This window comes from Mus musculus, chromosome 9, assembly GCF_000001635.26.
Source record: "Mus musculus strain C57BL/6J chromosome 9, GRCm38.p6 C57BL/6J".
Taxonomy (NCBI): Eukaryota; Metazoa; Chordata; class Mammalia; order Rodentia; family Muridae; genus Mus; species Mus musculus.
In genome coordinates this window covers 56,040,947-56,059,991 of record NC_000075.6, presented here as the reverse complement: position 1 = coordinate 56,059,991, position 19,045 = coordinate 56,040,947, and the positions used below count along the sequence as shown (strand labels likewise).

Below are 19,045 nucleotides of genomic sequence, written 5' to 3'. Positions count from 1 at the left end.
CAGATATTGGTAAACCCTAACAATCACCAAGTTTTGTATCTGTATATTCATGCTGAATGGACAATGTTAACTTCTTAACTAAGTGAAAGGATTTCTGCTAAGGACTAAAGTTAAATCTGTATGATAGGCTAACATCTGTGACGTGGGCTTTAGAGAATCTACTAACAAAATCAGTTAACATCCTGATAACCACAGTAGCTACCTTAAACAATCTCAGTGAGGCCGAGCAGTGACAGATGAGTGATGACAGTAATTCAATTCTTACACTGCTAGAGCCTCGTGATGCTGTGGGTTAGAGTGAAAACCTTAGCTACTAGGGTAAGACAGCTATAGTTAATGCTGACTTCACAGTTTGCATCTACAGCTTAACATCAGCAAAGGCAGGGCAGGAGCTGGTAGTCAACTCTGTCAGAAAAGAGCCAGGGGTGGGGTGGGGGGTGGAGGCGGTTCACAAACACTCACAAGGGCCTGGTGAGCTACACTATGTGTGCCACCTGATTGGTAACCTGAAAAAAACCCAACAAATTCTCAGCTGACTTTTCGCCTATAAATAAAAGGAATGCAAGGCAAAGAAAAAAAAAGAACTATCTCTAAGTCACAAGCCCAGAAAGTTAATTTCTCACCTACTTTCCTCCACTCTAACAAAGGCATGCTGATACTTGAATATGACGAAATCCAATTGTCTGGGTGTGGATAAGCGCTCAGTGAGGTGGCTCTCAGCTTCCACAAGGCTTAAGGTTATCTCTGGGGCTAAAGGGTTTGCAATTCAGTAGCAGAACACTTCTCTAGAATGCCAGAGAAAGGTCCCGGGGATGATTCCTAGCATCTCAAACAAAACAAAAACATTATGTTAGCACCAAAGTGCAAAATCACACTCAGCATAAAAGCAATTGAAAATGTCTCAGGTGCACGTTCAATTATAACATAATTCTTTTAATTTTTTTAAAAAAAGGTAAATAAGACTATGTACCAAGAATAATTAACAATCTTGAGAACATTCACTATCTAATAAAGGAATGAATAATGTTTAATATAACAAAACCCATGCTGAATTTAAGATTTATCTGGAAAAATAAAACAAAAAAAACAAAAACCCAAACATATAAAAAGATAGGACAGTTTATTTTTAATCAATCAAAAGTGAAGAGTTCTGGACAATGTCAATTTCCACACACCATAATGCTATAGTTATACATTAAATATAATTACTATCTATACATATGCAAAAATATAAAGTTCTATTTCATACGACAAAACCCTTTTTAGAAACCATTTTAAAATTAAGTAGAACTTCTCAACATCTATGTGAGGTTTAAGTCCTTGTGAAGGTTCCTTTAAAGGCTTTAAGATAAAACACTAAATCTAAACACTGTCCTTTGTCAGTTTCAAAAGTAAGTCTACTAGTACAAGAACGAAAACTGACAGCTTCATCACGTGCTACTTAAATACTATTGTTTAGACATGTCTAAATCCTCCATGTCTTCAAGTATGGCAACAGAGCTCAACATTCCACAACACAGCACTACATAGATGGAGTACTTAGGAAAGACTGTGTGGTCATATGGCACAACATTAATAGTTTACTCCTTCAATATGTCTTGAAATAAATGACAAGTTCTTGTTTTGTTTTCTTTGAAAAGGCCAAAAGTTATAATCTACATTTAGATCATCTGAAGTGGTAAGACTTAAGAGTGTAAAGGACAACATCTATATCTCATCATAAAAGTCAAGCTGGTAGCAAACTACAGAAGGCCGCATCCTGCTGGGGCGCACTCGGGGGTTAAAGCTCGTCATGATAGAAGTAGTCGTCATGGAGCTGTCGGCCATAATCCGTGGCTTCGCTGGTAAGGAACAAGTCTTGGTTTTCCAGAATCTCTTCTTCAGAGAGCTTTTTGTCACTATTCAAATCCATCTCATCAATCAGATGAAGAGCCTTTAAAAGAAAATAAACCATAAAGTGTCCAGAATCAGTCTTTGTAAGGAAAATGCTCAGGTTAGTGTGATTTGCCAAAACCACATAGGTATACCAGGAGCTCAGTAAATTCCACGTTTTAAAACGATTACACATGCATTGTGTCTGTCTGTCTACTGCTTCTCTCATTATTCTCTTAATTAATCTATTCTGAGTTCTGCATCTCTACACACAGTTAAAAAAGGGTTAGCACAGTGTACAATCCACTTGCGCCTCCAAAGGTAGGACACAGCTGTCATCCTATGGATTGTGTCCTAAGATTAGTACATGACACACTTTTAACTTTCTTGTTTCCTGGGGGGGGGGTTAATATGAGAGAGTTTTATCATTTAATTCAAAACAAAATAGTGTACCCATCTTAAATAATTCCATTTCTTTTTTCCTTGGATCCAGGTTACAGCTTGCTCTCCCCTCAGTTACACAGTGTGAACTGGGAATTCTGGTACTTACTTCCTCTTGTGCAATGCCCTGGTTATTGGGCACTACCCATGACAACAGCTCTTGGGGATCAAGCCGGCCATCATTATCTTTGTCATAATCATTCACAAATCTGTCCTTTTCAACAAGTATCCATTCTGGGTCTTCATTTGCAGCTTAAGAAAAAAGCAAAAACAAAATATAAATATATAAGAATATCACACAAAACCAGTTTCATATAAATGTAAAATAAAGGAAGTGAATTTTTTTTCCATTTTTTTAATTCTTTATTTACATTTCAAATGTTATCCCCTTTCTTGGTTTCCCCTCTGAAAAACATCCTTCCGCTATCACGCCCCCCCCCCCCCCCCCGCTCACCAACCCACCCACTCCCGCTAAAGGAAGTGAATTTAAAGTTTACTATAAAAGGAAACCCAAGAAACAGAACTACTTAACAGAACAGTCCTGAAATAGGGACAAAAATGTAAAGATTTCCAAAAGTGAGACGTTAGCTAAAAGGACTTAGTTTAAAACTGTTGCATATTTAATTAGTGCTTTTATTAAGTGTTACCACATATCCAGACTTCCAGTTTTCCTAATTTTTAAGTGGTAACATTTATTTCTAATTAAAAACATTTTTTTGACACAGGGTCAGAGTTCAGACTAGTCTCAAACTCCCTATGTAGCTGAAGGCAACTCTGAAGTTCTGACTCTTCTGCCTCCATAAACTAGGACTACAGTATGTGCCACCACGTCTGGTTTGTGCAGTTCTAAGGCTGAAAGCCAGGGTCTCCAGTATGCCAGGCAGCACTCTGAACAGATACACACCCAGTCCAGAACAACACCATGTGACTGTTTTACACGTTCCTGTACTGTGATGTCTTACTCAAGTTTCATTTGCAATAACAAACCAGGGAAACAACTTTATAATTGCATTTTAAAAAATTTGTAAGCAACAGTTGTGGTAAAGAACAATAGCTTAGAGAGAGGGTTTTCTCTTTACAGTCAAACTTACTTCATCTAGTCTATACTACTAAATACACACACACACACACACACACACACACACACACACACACACACACAATATATAGTATATATAATATTTTATGTCCCTTCTCAAGACCTAAAAGAACAACCTTCCTTCCTCTTTGAATTGACAATGGCATTATATTTGCTAGAAAAGGAAGGAAGATGTTTGACACTGTACATGGAAAAAAACCAAGCAAGGCAGCATGTCAGATAAGCTGTGATGCTGAGCAGGCTCCTCATCATACAGCGCTCAATAAGCTTGGCTCTTCCCTTAATCCCAGCCCACTCTTTCTCCATCTCCCTCAGGAAACTTACTTGGATCCCGCCTGTAATCGCCAAGAAATTCTTCCAAACTAACAAACCCATCGCCATTTTTGTCATGTTCTTCCAAAGCCTCTTGGATGACGAACTCCTATTGCACGTTCATTCAAAGAAAAGATACTTGTCACAAACACTGTCACAAACACTTGACCAATCCTATTGCAGAAATTTTTCATAAACAATTATTCTGGTTGTTCATACTTACAGGAAACAATTTCTAAATTCCAGAACTCAGAAGTAAGAATAAACCCCAAGTACTGAGGGATTTTAAACGTTACATCTTTATTCTTTTTTGTTGTGAAGAATTCTATTTTACTCCCATAAACACCTGCAGCACTAAGCATACTCTCCTGCTTTCTGTACATTCTCTTCCTTCTCAAGAATGCCGTCTCTGAAAGTCTCACGGGGTCTCCTGCTAGACAAAGAACTACAGGAAACTAATGACTGCTTCTTTAGGAATGAGCACCCTAACTGACTATCCAATACAAAGTGGTCAGCCCTGAGACTGTGTGGGCGTGCCTGCGTGCACAACCCCTCCCCCGCAAATGCAGTCAGCATGTTGTAACTATATACTTCTGCATACATATACATATGTGACAATAACTCATCAAAGAAAGAAGCCTTCCATTTGAGTGATGGGGAGCATGGGAGGAGTTGGAGGGAGGGAGGAAGGGGAAGAGGAAAAGTAATTTATATTTATTAAAGATGTATATAAGAAAAAGAATGCCACTTCTGACTACCCCCAACCCCTTTAGCTCCATTAGCTCTGCAATCCAGTAGGGGCTCTCAAAGATCATGACCTTAGACTCCTTGGCATGCAGGGTGGAAACAGCAGCTCTTGGTTTCCAAAGTCAGTCTCCCTATTACTTCTAAGCCTACATTCATTTTCTACATTCAAATCTGTCTCTCGCTCACACCAAGCTCTCACCGAGCAACCAACCCTTCATCTGTCTCACTGTGGAGCGTTTCTTTCCTTCAGCTCTCACTTCTCAACTCCTGCCTCGCCCAAGTCCCTGACCTGCTTCTCCTCGGATCCTGTATCTTCTGGGATGCGCTCATCCCCAGGGCTTTGCTTTACCTTTAATTATCGCCCTGCCTGTCTCTCATGTCTTCACTACCAGCTGCTCCCTAAGCCTCTCAATCCAAACTTTAGAATTTGAACTGTAGTGAAAATAAATATACACTCAAATCTCCAGTCCAGACAAGTTCAAGGGCTTACCTACAACTGTATGAATCAACATTGAAACACACATTATTGTCCTTTTAAAAATCCAGTTGTACAAATTTTGCATGTAGAAGAGGATCCAAGGATTAGTTTTAGAGAAAACATATGAGAATCTCATAAAGCTAATATTTTGTGTGGTGGGTCTATATACATTTCTTCTGGGATAGTGCTACAGTTTATTTATAAACCATATATTTTTTTAAAAATTATAAATCGTATTTTTAAAGGGGAAGGGAGTTTATAATCCAACAAAAGTTAAGAATCACTGATCAAAATGATAATTCCCAAATCCAAGCAATATACTTGGGGAACAACAGATTTATTTCAATAATGTCGCCATACTTTAAAAGAATTTTTAGAACTACATGAATGAAAATATTTCAAAGCTAGACCTGGTAGAGCAGGCCTGCAATCACAGCAATTTGGAAGTCTGAGGCAGGGGGATTGAAAGCTCAAGGCCTGTCCATACTATACAATGAGTTCAAGGCTAGCTGACACAATTTATAAGGACCTGGTATGAACATATGCAAATGCCTATGCTCAATTCCCAGTACCACAAACAGAACAGAACAAGCCTTTCAGACTAAATTCTAACTTGAATCCATGATAAAAATCACTGATAATAACTGATCCTATATTCCTGCCTTTTCCTATATCCAACATACCTATACAAAACCAAGCAAGGTAAGCAAGCAGGAGTCAGTGAAGCTGCTCTCGGTGAGACTCCATACTGTGATCATGTCTCATGTGCGGCCATCAGCTCCATCACAGCATAGACAGCACCACCATGGACGGTTCCATCTGCTGCATCCCACTGTGTCAAAGGCATGGCTTTTGCCACTTTTACACAAGCTGAAAACTTCAGGGTCCTCGTTCTCTCTTAATACTTGTAAAACAACATTCCTGACATTGCTATTACAAGGTTTTCAAAGCATTGATGGAGTCTATTCCATTCCCCTGCCAGGCTCCTATTACATAATGCCTGTTATTTAATTGCTCTCTCCAGCTCTCCTCATCTCCAGTCAACTGTTCCTTGTTCTCTAAAAAGTCAAAGTCCAGTATCCTCTGCCTGCTTTTCTAGAACTCAATTAGCTTGGCCCAGCTTAGCATTGGCATTTAAATTACACCTAGCACTGGTCTTAAACTAGGTCATGTCCTTTGTGCCAAGCGAGAAATTAGAAACTTCACAATGACAAGCAAAGTGGCACTAATGGCACAGCCTTGCCGCTGAGCTATGGAGAAAGATGTGCCTGCTTGTTATTCAAGACACCAGATTCTGGTCATTAGCTACTCAACAAAAAGCTACCCCTCCCTCCATAAAATACTCAGGAAATAAACCACACAGCTGGAGGTTTATGCCATACAGCAGACCTCAGTATACATGTATTGTCATTAAAGTTTTCTTATTATGTGATGCAAAGTAAGGCTTCTCAAGAAGTGTTAGAATAATTAAACTAGAATCCAACTGTTCAGGGTCGAATTGCTGATCCATCACTTATTTGTGGTGCTGGGGCCTGAAGCCTTGGGCAAACTAATGAATGGCATTCCCAGACCAGTTCTTTAGGTTCTCAGGGATGAGGACTTACTATACTATGTGTAATCCTGCAAAAGTATGGCAGCACCACTCCCACCCTGTGAAAACCAATCAAAATGCAATCCACTCTCCCAGACCAAAAGTTCTCATGAGGCTGTAAAGCACACGAGAACTTGGATGACACAGCATCAAGAACCTAGAACAAGGTCTGTCTGAAAACTACAAAGGGGTGAACGGCCTTGATGGTTCTGACAGAGGAGGCAGAAAGACAGGACACAAAGATGAAAAGCAACGTCCTTTCTTTCTCCCTCCTATCATCTCACCATCACCAGAAGCCTCTCTTCTCTCTTATGTGGGAAGAGTACTGGACAATCTATTAAGTCTCTACATTCTGTTGTTTTACAACTCATTTTAACAACTTGGCACCTAGGTTTTAGTCACTCAGTATTTCTGTCAAGCTTGTTCCTTACCGTCATATAGTCAACTTCTTCAGGGTGCTCAAACGCAATGAACTCTTCAAGACTCAGACCAGGACCTGAATCCTGGTTAGCTTTTTCAAATCGCTTCTTATCCTTTAGATGAAGCTTTGAAAAAAAAAAAAAAAAAAAAAAAAAAAAGAAGAAATTTAAGGATCTTAGTACCAAATCAGCATTAAAAAACACTTTGATAAGTATCCATGACGAGATTTAACGTACATTTTTATTCATTATCTCATTTATCGTTACAATAGCCTTCTGAAAGAGTAGGAGAAGCTTATCACAAACATCCATACAAAGCAACATAAAGACAGAAGCACCACAGTCAGATAGATCCCGACCTTGGTTCTAGCTGTGCATGCAGGGTAACTGCTTGACCTCTTTGGCTTCTTCTATAAATTGGAACAAAAATCTCTAAGAAGCTTGTATGACAGCTGCTACCATGTAACCGAAATAGTAACCCTGAAGTGTACGGAATAGAGTATGTTAGTCAGGGGCGGGGCCACACACCCGGAATCTTAGCATTCCAGAAACTGAGGCAGGAGGATTACCACTCTGAGGCCAGTCTGTGGTAAAAAGCCAGATCTTGTCTCAAAACCAACCAACCAACCAACCAACCAACCAACCAACCAGCCCTAAAACAAAAGAGTCTTAGACTGCTAACAGATAACTGAGGTGACATGGTTTAATAAAAGCCACAGATATTTAATTCAGTCCAGCAATTTTGGAATGCTTCCAAAACAATAAACATAAGACTACCACTTATATCATGGCAGAGTTATTAAAAAATTGATTCTTGGGCTGGTGAGATGGCTCTGAGCACTGACTGCTCTTTCGTAGATTCTGAGTTCAAATCCCAGCAACCACATGGTGGCTCACAACCACCTGTAATGAGATCTGAGCCCTCTTCTGGTGTGTCTGAAGACAGTGTACTTATGTATAATAATAAATAAATCTTTGGGCCAGAGCAAGCAGGGACTGAGTGAGCGGGGCTGATTGGAGTGAGCAGAGGTCCTAAAAAATTCAATTCCCAACAACCACATGAAGGCTCACAACCATCTGTACAGCGACAGTGTACTCACATACATAAAATAAATAAATAAATCTCAAAAAAAATTGATTCTTGTCCTCTAAATGATTTTTCAAAAATATGTTAACATCATTTGGGATGGAGGCACGTGGATCACTACAGATTCAATGCCAGCCCCTGGGATCCAGGTTAGGCAGGTTAGGCTGTATATCATTAAGACCCTGTTTCAAAAAGCAAGCAAGCAAACAAACAAAAACAAAAACAAGAAACAGAAACACGAATACACACACAAAAATATGTTAACATGTTTCAGCAAATGGTCACTTATTTTGAGAAACTCATCTTATTTCTGATACCATATGTGGAGGCTCTTTATTCTGATTATTTGTTTGGAGGTTAAATAAACATTTTTGTTTGTTTTCCTTTTAAAAGTGTGTTCAAGTACAGAAACTTTCAGGCACTTTAGGATGATTCTGTGACCACCAGCTTTGAATGCCATTAGTGTGATGTTGCTACTTAACCCACTTTCAGTTTTTAATATTTCTGGGAATAGCCTTAGCACTAAAGAACCTGCATATAGCAAACATCACTTTTTAAAACAGAGTTATAAATGGACTTTTAGCCATTTTTAATGTATGTGTTCCACCATTGTTAATTTTTTTCAAAATAGCTTAGTCAGCAGTCATTTACTTCAACAATAGGTATTTTACTGACACCCTGTAGAGGGGCTCATGCCCCCCCTAAAGAATTTGGTCTTCAAACATCTAGACTCCACAAGCCAGCCATATTCTCTCAGTTATAACAGTTTTAAAAACTGACTCAGATAGCTGCATTTATGTTTCATAACTTTAAATAATTTACATTTAACAGGTTTAACATGGGGAGAAGTAGATAAACAAGAATTTGAGGTCCTGTGTAGAATCAACTAAGTCTTTTGAATAAGTCACTGTTTAAAACATCATCTGTTTAGATTTCCTTATGAAAGAACCCTTCGATTTGGAGAAAAAAAAAAGTTTTAGCAGAGTGAGCTAACTTTGGCCAAACTTGTCTATGGAAAGAAAAGCTTTCTTTCAACAGCTGAAAGAGGTAGGGATGGAGAAGCACAGGAAGGAGAAAAAAAAGGCCAACAGTTTGGGGGAGGGTTGTATTTCATGGCCATTTGGTTGCATTTAAATAACAGTGCATACTGCAGGGCATGGTGCCACACACTTGTAATCCCAGCATTTGGGAAGTTGAGGCAGGAGGATCACAAGTTTGAGGACAGCCAGGGCTACAGTTTAAGACTATGGGGCTGGAGAGATGGCTCAGGCACTGGGTGCTGTAGAGAGCCAAGGTTTGATTCCCAGCACGAGTAGGAGAGCTCACAACCTTCTGTAACTCCAGCTCCAGGGAATCCGATGTCCTCTTCTGACTTCTGAGGACACTAGGCACACATGGCACACAGACACATATGCAAGCAAAACACTCATACTCATAAATAATAAGTTAAAAAACCCTTAAGCCTATCAAAACAGTGCCTCATATTAAATGAGTCAATATATATATTTTGAATTATAAATTAAAAAAGCAACAATAGAAAGTTTCATTAAAAACTCAACCTACTTATTTTCTTTTTATAAATTTCTTATAGTCTATTAGAGCAGTGATTCTCAACCTTTGGGTCCGAATAACCCTTTTACCGGTATCTCATATCAGATATTTACATTATAGTTCATAACAGCAAAATTACAGTTATGAAATAGCAACAAAATAATTTTATGGTTGGGGTCACTATAATATGAGAAACTGTATAAAGGGTCTCATCATTAGGAAAGATCAGAACCACTGTACTTGAGGACAAAGTACAGTAATAAGAAAACCATATTAATCATTTCTTTTTATACAGAAATTTATAAAGAACAAAACTGCAATTTTTTGGGTAAACAATTTTTTTTTTACATGAGGAAACATAATTTATGATCCTAGGATAATATTTAGGTCTTAATAAGCATGCAATGATTATCTTATATAAATAAACATTGCTTATTCAGTAGTTTTAAGTTAGAATTCTGAACTTTGCCAGGTAGCGTCCCAATCTTCAATTACTCTGCTTAAATTACTAACTTGTGTTCTTCATACTACTCAGAAAAACTTTTTTAGATATTTCACAAGAGGTAATTACTTTAAGTTGTCTATATTCTTTATATGGCAACTCATCAAAAATAAGAGTTAGGCACAATTTGATTTTAGATTTCTACTAGATTTCAATACAGAGAACTTTAATTTGCTCAGATAACTGCTTTTTATGGCTACTTTATTCTCATCTGATTTTCAGTTTGTAACTCATTCCTCATCTTTTATAGTTTATTTGTTGAGGTAGGTTCTCACTGTGTACCTTGGCTGCCTCGAGCTCACAGAAGCTGTCTGCTTCTACTTCCTGAGTGTTCGGTTTAAAGTCATATACCATCATACCGAGCTCTTTATATTTTGGAGAATAATACACATTTTCTCTGGGTTTGTCTTTATATTCTACACCGATTTTTGAAATTTATAAGTCATCAAATTCTTTAAAAAAATATGACTAGAACAGCAAAAAGATAGTGATAGTCCTAGTCAAATAATAGCCAAAAGGATTCCTATTGGTAAGTGTTTGCTTTGAGACTATATCATTTCCATTTGGACACTTAGATTAATTTGGTGAGTTCTTTAAAAAACTTGTATTTACTAAAATATATTAATTTTTATGTGTATGTGTGCTTACATGAGTGTATGTGTAGTACATTAGGGCTGGAACCCTCAGAGGCCAGATTAAGCCACCCAAACCCTTGGAACTGGAGTTACAAAGCTTTGTGGATGCTGGGGACCCACACCAGGTCCTCTGAAAAAACAGTAAATGCCCTTAACTTCTGAGCCATGTCTCTAGCCCCCAGCCCGTTCTTAAAAGACAGTCTTAGAGCAACATGTACGGTGCACTTGATGAAGAAAACAGCATCGGAACGAGGCATCTTTAAGAAGGGCTACTTGTATTTCCCATAATTGTGTAATGTATTCTTCAAAATGAAGACTTTAATGTCAACACCATCATGTCTTATATAATATTCCTTCTCAAGAATTCAGAAACACATATACCTTCTCTGTGTGTTCAAGTATACGGGTGCTTGTGCACATAGACATATACTTTTTTTGGTGGAAAAGTAATTCTTTGGAGTGGTAAAAAGAAGTTAGAGAAGAATGAAGGTAGTAAACAGGCAGGAAATTATACCCTAACTAGTAATTTTAAAATATTGTATTTAAGATCTTCCCTGGCAGGAAGGCCATGGTAGCATATCATGGTTTTAGCAAAGCTCCAAGAACTCTAGTGATGCTGAGGAGAACGCCCATAGATCTCATGAGCACTTGTCATGAGCACAGTACCATCTAGCATGAAGACTGACCTACAGTTCTTTTAGGCTGCTGGAAAATAAAAATTCAAATAACGAAAAAGGAAGCAAAAAGTTTACCTTCTTCCTACAAATTAAATCCTAACTAATTTAAGGGTGATGCAGTAAACAAACGCCTGAACACTTTTATGAAATATAACCTTTGTGAAGTGTACATATTTCTTCTGTTTGTGAGACAGGGTCTTTTTTTCCCCATTAAATTAAAAACAAACCATATCTATGGGAGTTTTGTTTGCATGTATGTCAGTATACTACACACATGCCTGATGTCCACAGAGGCCAGAAACGGACATCATAGCCCTGGGACTGGAATTAAAAAAGACTGTAAGCCACCACATGGGTGCTGGGAATTGAACTGTGTACTCTGAAAGAGCAGCCAGTGGTCTTTACAACTAAACTAACTCACCTCTTAATTCTTCATTACATTTTTAAAAACATTATTTATTTATGTATTTGGGAGGGGGCATCAAAGCACATGTTTGGAGGTCAGAGAACAACTGTGACAATCAGTTCTCTTCATCCAAAAGAAAAAGTGGGTCCTGGAGATTAAACTCAGGTCCCAAGTCTTGGCAGCAAGCATCATTACCCATTGAGTCATCTCACTGGCCCAAGATAGTCATGCCTCAAACTTGAAATATTTTTGCTTCTACCTCCCAAGTACTGCTTCTTTTACATTATTCTTTCAACTAGAAATTAACTACTCAGCATTCCAACTGCTACCGCATACTGTCTCCGCACACCACTGCTATCCTCAGTGGGGATTATACCACTTTTAGAGATGAGGAAACTGAGCTCAGAGAGGTCTAGCAACTATTAAGTGGTAAGGCTGGGTGTAAGGCAGGCAGACTGGCTTGTAGGCTAGAAACCTTAACCTGCACACAGGTGACATATGGACAGGTTAAGAGTAACTACAGGCCAGGAGTACTAGTACACTCCTTAATCCTAGCACTCAAAACTAGCACTTGAAGGCAGAGGGAGGTGGATCTCTGTGAGTTTGAGGAAGAGTGGCCTACATGGGGAGTTCTGGGATAGCCAAAGCTACAAAGTAAGACTGTCTCAAAAAACCAAACAAAACCCAAATCTTTACCAGACAAATACGAAGCTGCAGTTAGTAATAGCTTATATAGTTCACCTAGCCAGTGCAATTCTAAAATATATACTATATATAAAATGATAAATGATGACCATTATAAAAATTAAAGAGGGACATATGCAAATGAAGCAGAAAGGCTCAAGTGATTTCCAAGTACCCCAACAAGTTCAGGGACATCTGGGACAAGGTAATTGTTTTTATTTTTATTCTTTTTTACATTAAAAAATCCTTTAAAATGTTCCTGAAATATTAATTTCTCAAGCATATAGTCATTTATATTGATAGACTTTTGGTTTAACAGACTTCCTGGAAGTCTTGAAAAGTTCTTCCTGAAAAATCAATAAAAATAACTCTTCTCCCCTGGCAGTGGAGGTGCACACATTTTATCTCAGCACTTGCGAGGCAGAGGCAGGTGGATCTCTGAGTTTGAGGTCCACCTGGTCTATAGAGTAAGTTCTAGGACAGCTAGGACTACACAGAAAAAAACCTGTCCTGAAAACAAAAAACAAAAAAGTTCTTCACATTTCTGTTTAAGCTATATATTTGCTTAAACAAAATTAAAATTCAACAGACTGTATATTGGATCTTCAGAAATGAGTCATTATTAATAACATAGAACTATGGAAAACTACACTGCAATACCTTCAAAAAACTAAAAACAGAGGCGATCCAATAATCTCACTTCTGGGAATGTACCCTAGATAATTAAAAGCAAGATCTAAAAGAGAGACTTGTATACCACACTTATTACAGGATTAAAAAGAAAAAAAAAACATCATGAAGTTGAGAAGAGGTAAAGATAGGTGGACAGTCAAAGCACAGTGTATAAGTGTATGAAAATTTCAAAGAATAATAAAAAGAAAGAATCCAAGAAGATAAGCAAAATTCGGCTGAGAGACTCAAGCCCCCACCCACCCACCCACCGACCGACCGACCCACTAGAATATCTGGTCTTTTTGATTTCTGGGCTTTTTGTTGTTTTTGTTTTCTACACAAGCTTTCTCTGTGTAACCTTGGCTGTCCTGGAACTCATTATGTAGACTGGACTGGCCTCGAACTCAGAGATCTGCCTGCCTCTGCCTCCCAAGTGCTGGGATTAAAGACTTGTATCACCACTGCCTGCAGATATCTGTCTTTTTAGACTATGTCCTTTCTGAACAGAGAATTTTGACATATGCTAACACATGGGTAAACTTTGAGGACATTATATTAAGTGAAATAAAGTAGTCATAAAAAAGACAAACATGATTTTCCTTACATGAAGTACCTGGAATAGGCGGATTTATAGATGGTAGAATGGTGGGAGTAGAAACAGGGAGTTATTGCTTAATGGGTACAATGGGTACAGAATCCAGTTTTGCAAAATAGAGAGTTCGATCAACTGGTTGAACAACAAGATTAACACAGCACTATTGAAAACTCTTTCAAATGGTTCAAGTGGGCTGGGAAATAGCTCATAGTGGAGCACTTGTCTACCACGCACAAGGCCCTGGGTTCAATCTCCAATTCCATTTAAAAAAAAAACCAAAAGGTGTAAAATGGTAAATGTAAGAGGTGATGGCTCAGTGGGTAAAGGGCTTGCTCACACATGTGAGAACCTGGGTTCAGTCCCCTATCACCCATGTCAAGTAGGACATGCTCTGTGATCAAAGCATTCTTTACTGCACAGTACAACTTGAGAAGTTCAAGAGCCAGCTACCATGGAATACGCAGTAAACAAGAGACTCTGTCTCAAACATGGTGCAAACGAGTGCCCAAATAGGAATACATACAACCATAAATAAATAATGAAAAATGTTATGGTTATTTTGCTACAATTAAATTTTTATTTCATTTTTTTAAGGGATGGAATTATTCCCTCCAAAATTTAAATATGATATTAAGCTGATTGCTAAATTATTTGAAAAATAAAATGCTGAGCTGTAGATTACTGTCACCAAAATGCACTTAAGGAATAACTCTGGAAATGTGGACAAATCAGTGAGAAGGGAAACAGATGCAGGGGTAACTTAGGTCTAGAGTTAAGAGTACTATGGCTGGCTAAAAGGAAACCATTGAAACCCCCACTGGAGTGGTCCTGGTGACTGCCCAGTGGCAAAGCAACAGCCTAGGACCTCAGGCTCTCGGGAGCAGCACGGACCCACCTGCCTGAACGACCCCTCTTCTGTGTCATCCAGAGCAGTGTTCTCATCAAAGTCAATCACCCGGTCGTACATCTGGATGTTGTACTCATCCCACGTCACAGCGCCGTCGCTGTTCTTATCATACTCCACAAACTGCTGCTTGGCTTCTTGCATAGCGTAATGCTTAAAAGACATCTGAATCCACTGACTGAGTTCATCTACGAGAATTCCCCAGAACACAAAAATGTTTACAAGAATTCCAATCTGAGTGAAGATTTCTGGTTTTTTTTTTTTTTTTTTGAAAAAAATAACATTAGTGTTTGAAAAACCTGACAAAGTGTCCCAATAGTATTAATAAAAATAAGGAATGGGGAGAGCTGGCAGAGTGGAAGAGTCCAAGGATGTTGGAATTATCATGTCTCTTAAGAAGCATACAATTTTGAATGCTTTAGAAAAAAATTATTTATAAAAGGTTAAAGTTTTTCTTTAACTTATGAGTTGAATAAAAAATATATATGTACATATATATTTTATATACACATACAGTGTGTGCTTTTTAAAAAATTTTTTTTTTTTTTAAGACAAGGTCTCGCTATGTACCTGAACTTTTTACATAGATCAGACTGGCCTCAAACTTAGAATCCTCCTGCCTCTGCCTTTCAAGAGTTGGGACTGATTGCAGTTGGGCCCACCACACCTTAATCAAGATGTGTTAGCAGACATGGTTTAAATCGTGAACAGTAGTCAAGCCCCTGAAGGCAGAGAAATACTGCTCTAGTATAGTTCTGTTAAGCATCATTGCATGTGGAAGAAATTTCAACAAAGTAGTAATGATAATTTCTGTCCTTCTTGTATAACTGCCGGTATTCTCTTGGTGCCTGAAGGCATAGAGAACAAGTTCAAAAATTTCAAATGCCCCTTTTCAGATTCATGATTTCTTCGTAGAGGCAATTATTACACTGCATTATAGAAGATAGGTAAGGAGGTTACAACGAATATTTGCAAGAAGAGCATGAGTGTACAGCACTTGGCTTAAAGGTAATGTGCATCAAGAGACTAAAGACCGCTGCTTCTCTGCTGGCTTATAAAGGCTCAGGTACATAGACACGCACAGATGATTTCTACTTCCCACTCCAAGACCCTAATATTTATTATGCAACCATCCATTGACCCAACTTATAATCATCACTATTTCAGTTAATAAAACTGAGGTTCAGAAAGGCCCAAGGTTTCACAGCTAAGAGTCTATAGACCCTCACCTGCTTTTGGCTTCAGAGCTCTAACAATGGTGTTTTGTTACCTCTTGAGAACGTCTACTATTTTTAAAGTTGTGGGTCTCTCCTTATTGCCCAAGCTGGTCTGCGTTTTTTGGTTTAAGTGTGCCTCAGGGCCTTTGGGCCCAGCTTTAGACTCCAAGCTCTGGCCCTCAAAACTCAAATCAGTAACGTTCTCTTAAGGGTCCTCCAGAGGTTTGTGTTTCCTTAAGCACAACGAGTGTTTCTTCTACCTTAAAGGACTTAGTGGAGCCTAGTAGGAAGCAGAATGTATCAGGGACCAGAAGCACAGGCTCACATTGCAGCTTGGCCCTAAACCATAGCTTACCTTTCAAACTCTTTACCTATAAAATGAAGATCAGACTATTTAAGCACATCTAGACCCCAACAAGTACTAAAGTCTTCTAGATCAACTCCATTTGTAAACAAGGCAGACCACTATCCTTCTATTAGCTTAGAGATTTCATCATGGTTTAACAGGAACAAGCCTGAGGGCACCAATGTGACTATTTATTGACAGCATTTCCCTGTTCCGTAACTTCATTATCTGGATGCTGACCAACACTAAAAGGAGAGACACCACAAACAGCTTGCTGTCACAAGGACAGATTCTGAACCTTCAAAAGATCAACCCAGAATACCTGATAGTATAGGTAGAATTCTGATAGATTCAAGGTTCACTTGAGGAAGAAATTGCTAGTAATTTATTTAGAATATTCTTTTACACTGTACGTTCCATTTCTGCCTAAGAACATACCTAAGAGCACTCTTTTGTTGTTTGTTTTGAATGAAGAACATTAAAAATTGAATTAAGGCTAAGAGCTGAATTCCACTCCTGGGTTTGCCATTTATTTAAAAATAAGGTTTTCCCTCCTGAATGTGACTTTCTTCAACTCTATGAAGAGATAGATAAGCTGGTTCTAAGTCCCCATTAGCACCATTTTTTTTAATGTTTCGATATAATTCACATTTGATGGGATGTTTCTATTTGCTAATTGTTATAATAAACTAATAAAAGCAGATTCTTAAAATTCCTACATACTGAAGGAATGTTGTATCATGTGATGTGCTAAGAAAGGTTTGGGCAAGTGTCTCTAAAATGAACCATACTATGGACAATGAGAAAAGTGATGTGAGGAAGAGTCTGTCTCAAGGTATGACTGGCAAACTTATTCTCTTAGGGCCAGTAACATTTACATACCATCAAAGCACTGATTTTACTTGTAGCCCACCTTCCAGGCATAAGAACTATTTTCCATATCACAGTTACTTTTAGCTTGTTAGAACACCAGCAATCTACTAGAATTCAATAGACAACAGTTTTTTTTTTTTAAATGTACATTAATTTCCTACAAAGGGCTTTCTCCATTGTTGGTGGTGCAAGTCAGTCCTTACTTTCAGTAAGAAAGCCATCAGAGTCCGAGTCAATTTTCTTTATGATCGACTGCAATCGTCTTTGCTGCTCTTCGTGGCCAAGTTTAACATACTCATCGACGTCTTCCTTTTGGGAGGGAAACCACACACAGGAGAATCAAGCATTACAATCAGTGGGGCGTGATGGTGGAAGGAAACAGAGCTACCACATGCCTCATTTGCCCCAGTGGTTTCAGGATGACCCACACTTCTCTTCAATACGCCCCCACTACCACTCTAAGTAATCCTGTCCCTGGATCCAGGAATAGAAAGAATCTTGTTCTGGAACTGCAACAGTACCACCAGCTTTACAGGCCTCAGGGTCTCCTAGAGCGAAAGCTGAGCCCCGCCCGGACCCCATTGTCAGGCCGCTCTTGCTAAGGCCTCTCTCTCTGGTCGTCCCGCTTTGTCACAGGACAAAGCCCATGGCGATGCGGTACCCAGCCTGGTATCCTCACCTGGACACCCAGCAGCGCTTCGCGGTCGTAGTCCGCCCGGTGCTCGCCCTGCGGGTAGTGCAGTTCCTCCGCCTTGCTGGCGCCAGCCACCGCGGCGTACAGCAGCAGCGGCAGCAGCAGTCCTAGCGCCGCGGGCCTTGGGCCCAGCCGCATCGCGCCCGCTCGGCGAGGACGCAGAAAGCCGCGAGGAGGGAGGCAGGCGGAGCCGGGGCTTGGCAGCCTTGCTTCACGGGCAGCCACAGAGGGGCGGCGCTGCATGTGGGGGGCGGGGGTCGTCAGTGGCGGCGGTGGCCGGGGCTCCACACCCCAGCCTGAAGTCTGTCGACTACTGCGTTGCTGAGGCCCGCCAGGCCCTGCCTTATATGGCCGCGGGGGCGGAGGCGGGTCCAGAGCGCTATACCTGTTGCTGATTGGGTCGTGCTACCCTGGGGGCGGGACCTTGCTATTGCCTCCTACTAGAATCTGCAGGCGAGCCAGCTGCTGGGGCCACGGGACCCCTGCGGGCCCCTTCACCTTTGCCGCCGTACCCTTGAGAAGATAGCCCCAATTCCACAGCACTTTGCCTTTTCCTTTCAGTCTCATTCATGGCGGGAAGTTCTTTGGCCATTCTGTGAGTCTGTCCTGGCTTCCATCAGTGGGAGAGAGAGCCTGGAGATTTTGGTGCAAAACAGCACAGTATTATATCTCAAAGAAATCAGAACAGACCAGCAGTATCCATTTCCCAGGCTTCAGTGTGCCTTAGTTAATTTCTCCACAGCAGGAAATACAGTATCAGGAATTGCAGCCAAATGTTTGCATCTGATGTTCAATTCATATGACCTGGTTAAAGTATTGGGCCCTTAACCTCTTTGAGCTTTTATAAAATAGGCAACATTTTTTTCTTTTCTGTTTTTTTTTAAAGGAGACATTTAAATAGTTGTAAAACACGAATTAAATAATGTAATTTCATCCATGGGGGTGTGGGAAAGGATAGTTGTATAGAAAAATAGAAAAGGACTTTTTTTTTTTTTTTTTTGAGGGAGGATGTTGTCTTTCACATCTCATAACTATTGGATTGAGAGCAGGAATCCTGTTCCAAACTGAAAACTGTGTGGGTATGATTACAAAAATTTCTTGGGCCAGACTGGAATTTTTTTTATTAGATATTTTCTTCATTTACATTTCAAATGCTATCCCAAAAGTCCCCTATACCCTCCTCCCCCCGCCGCTACCCTACCCACTCACTCCCACTTCTTGGCCCTGACTTTCCCCTGTACTG

At 39.6% G+C, this 19,045-nt stretch overlaps 1 protein-coding gene across 2 annotated transcripts; it reads right to left on the bottom strand.

Annotated features, from left to right (window-relative positions):
• Positions 1-908: 908 nt before the first annotated feature.
• Rcn2 (reticulocalbin 2) lies at positions 909-18,147 on the bottom strand. Of its 2 annotated transcripts, NM_011992.2 has the most exons (7): positions 17,788-18,147; positions 17,312-17,417; positions 14,664-14,860; positions 6,972-7,085; positions 3,737-3,833; positions 2,423-2,565; positions 909-1,933 (listed from the first exon to the last, which is right to left on the bottom strand). In NM_011992.2, exons 1-7 carry the CDS (start codon positions 17,938-17,940, stop codon positions 1,781-1,783), a joined length of 963 nt encoding a protein of 320 aa, NP_036122.2. In that variant the 5' UTR covers positions 17,941-18,147; the 3' UTR covers positions 909-1,780. The 2 variants fall into 2 exon arrangements, with proteins under 2 accessions (NP_036122.2, NP_001265203.1); NM_001278274.1 differs by lacking the exons at positions 909-1,933; positions 2,423-2,565; positions 3,737-3,833; positions 6,972-7,085; positions 14,664-14,860 and having other exon boundaries at positions 16,747-17,417.
• Positions 18,148-19,045: the final 898 nt, after the last annotated feature.

Excerpts from the sequence above, each read along its gene's own strand:
- Rcn2 (NM_011992.2), bottom strand. The coding sequence starts at position 17,940 with ATGCGGCTGGGCCCAAGGCCCGCGGCGCTAGGACTGCTGCTGCCGCTG. Across the intron at positions 3,834-6,971 it reads AAGAAGTTGACTATATGACG|GAGTTCGTCATCCAAGAGGC; the intron begins GTAAGGAACAAG and ends AACGTGCAATAG. Across the intron at positions 1,934-2,422 it reads AGGGCATTGCACAAGAGGAA|GCTCTTCATCTGATTGATGA; the intron begins GTAAGTACCAGA and ends TTTCTTTTAAAG.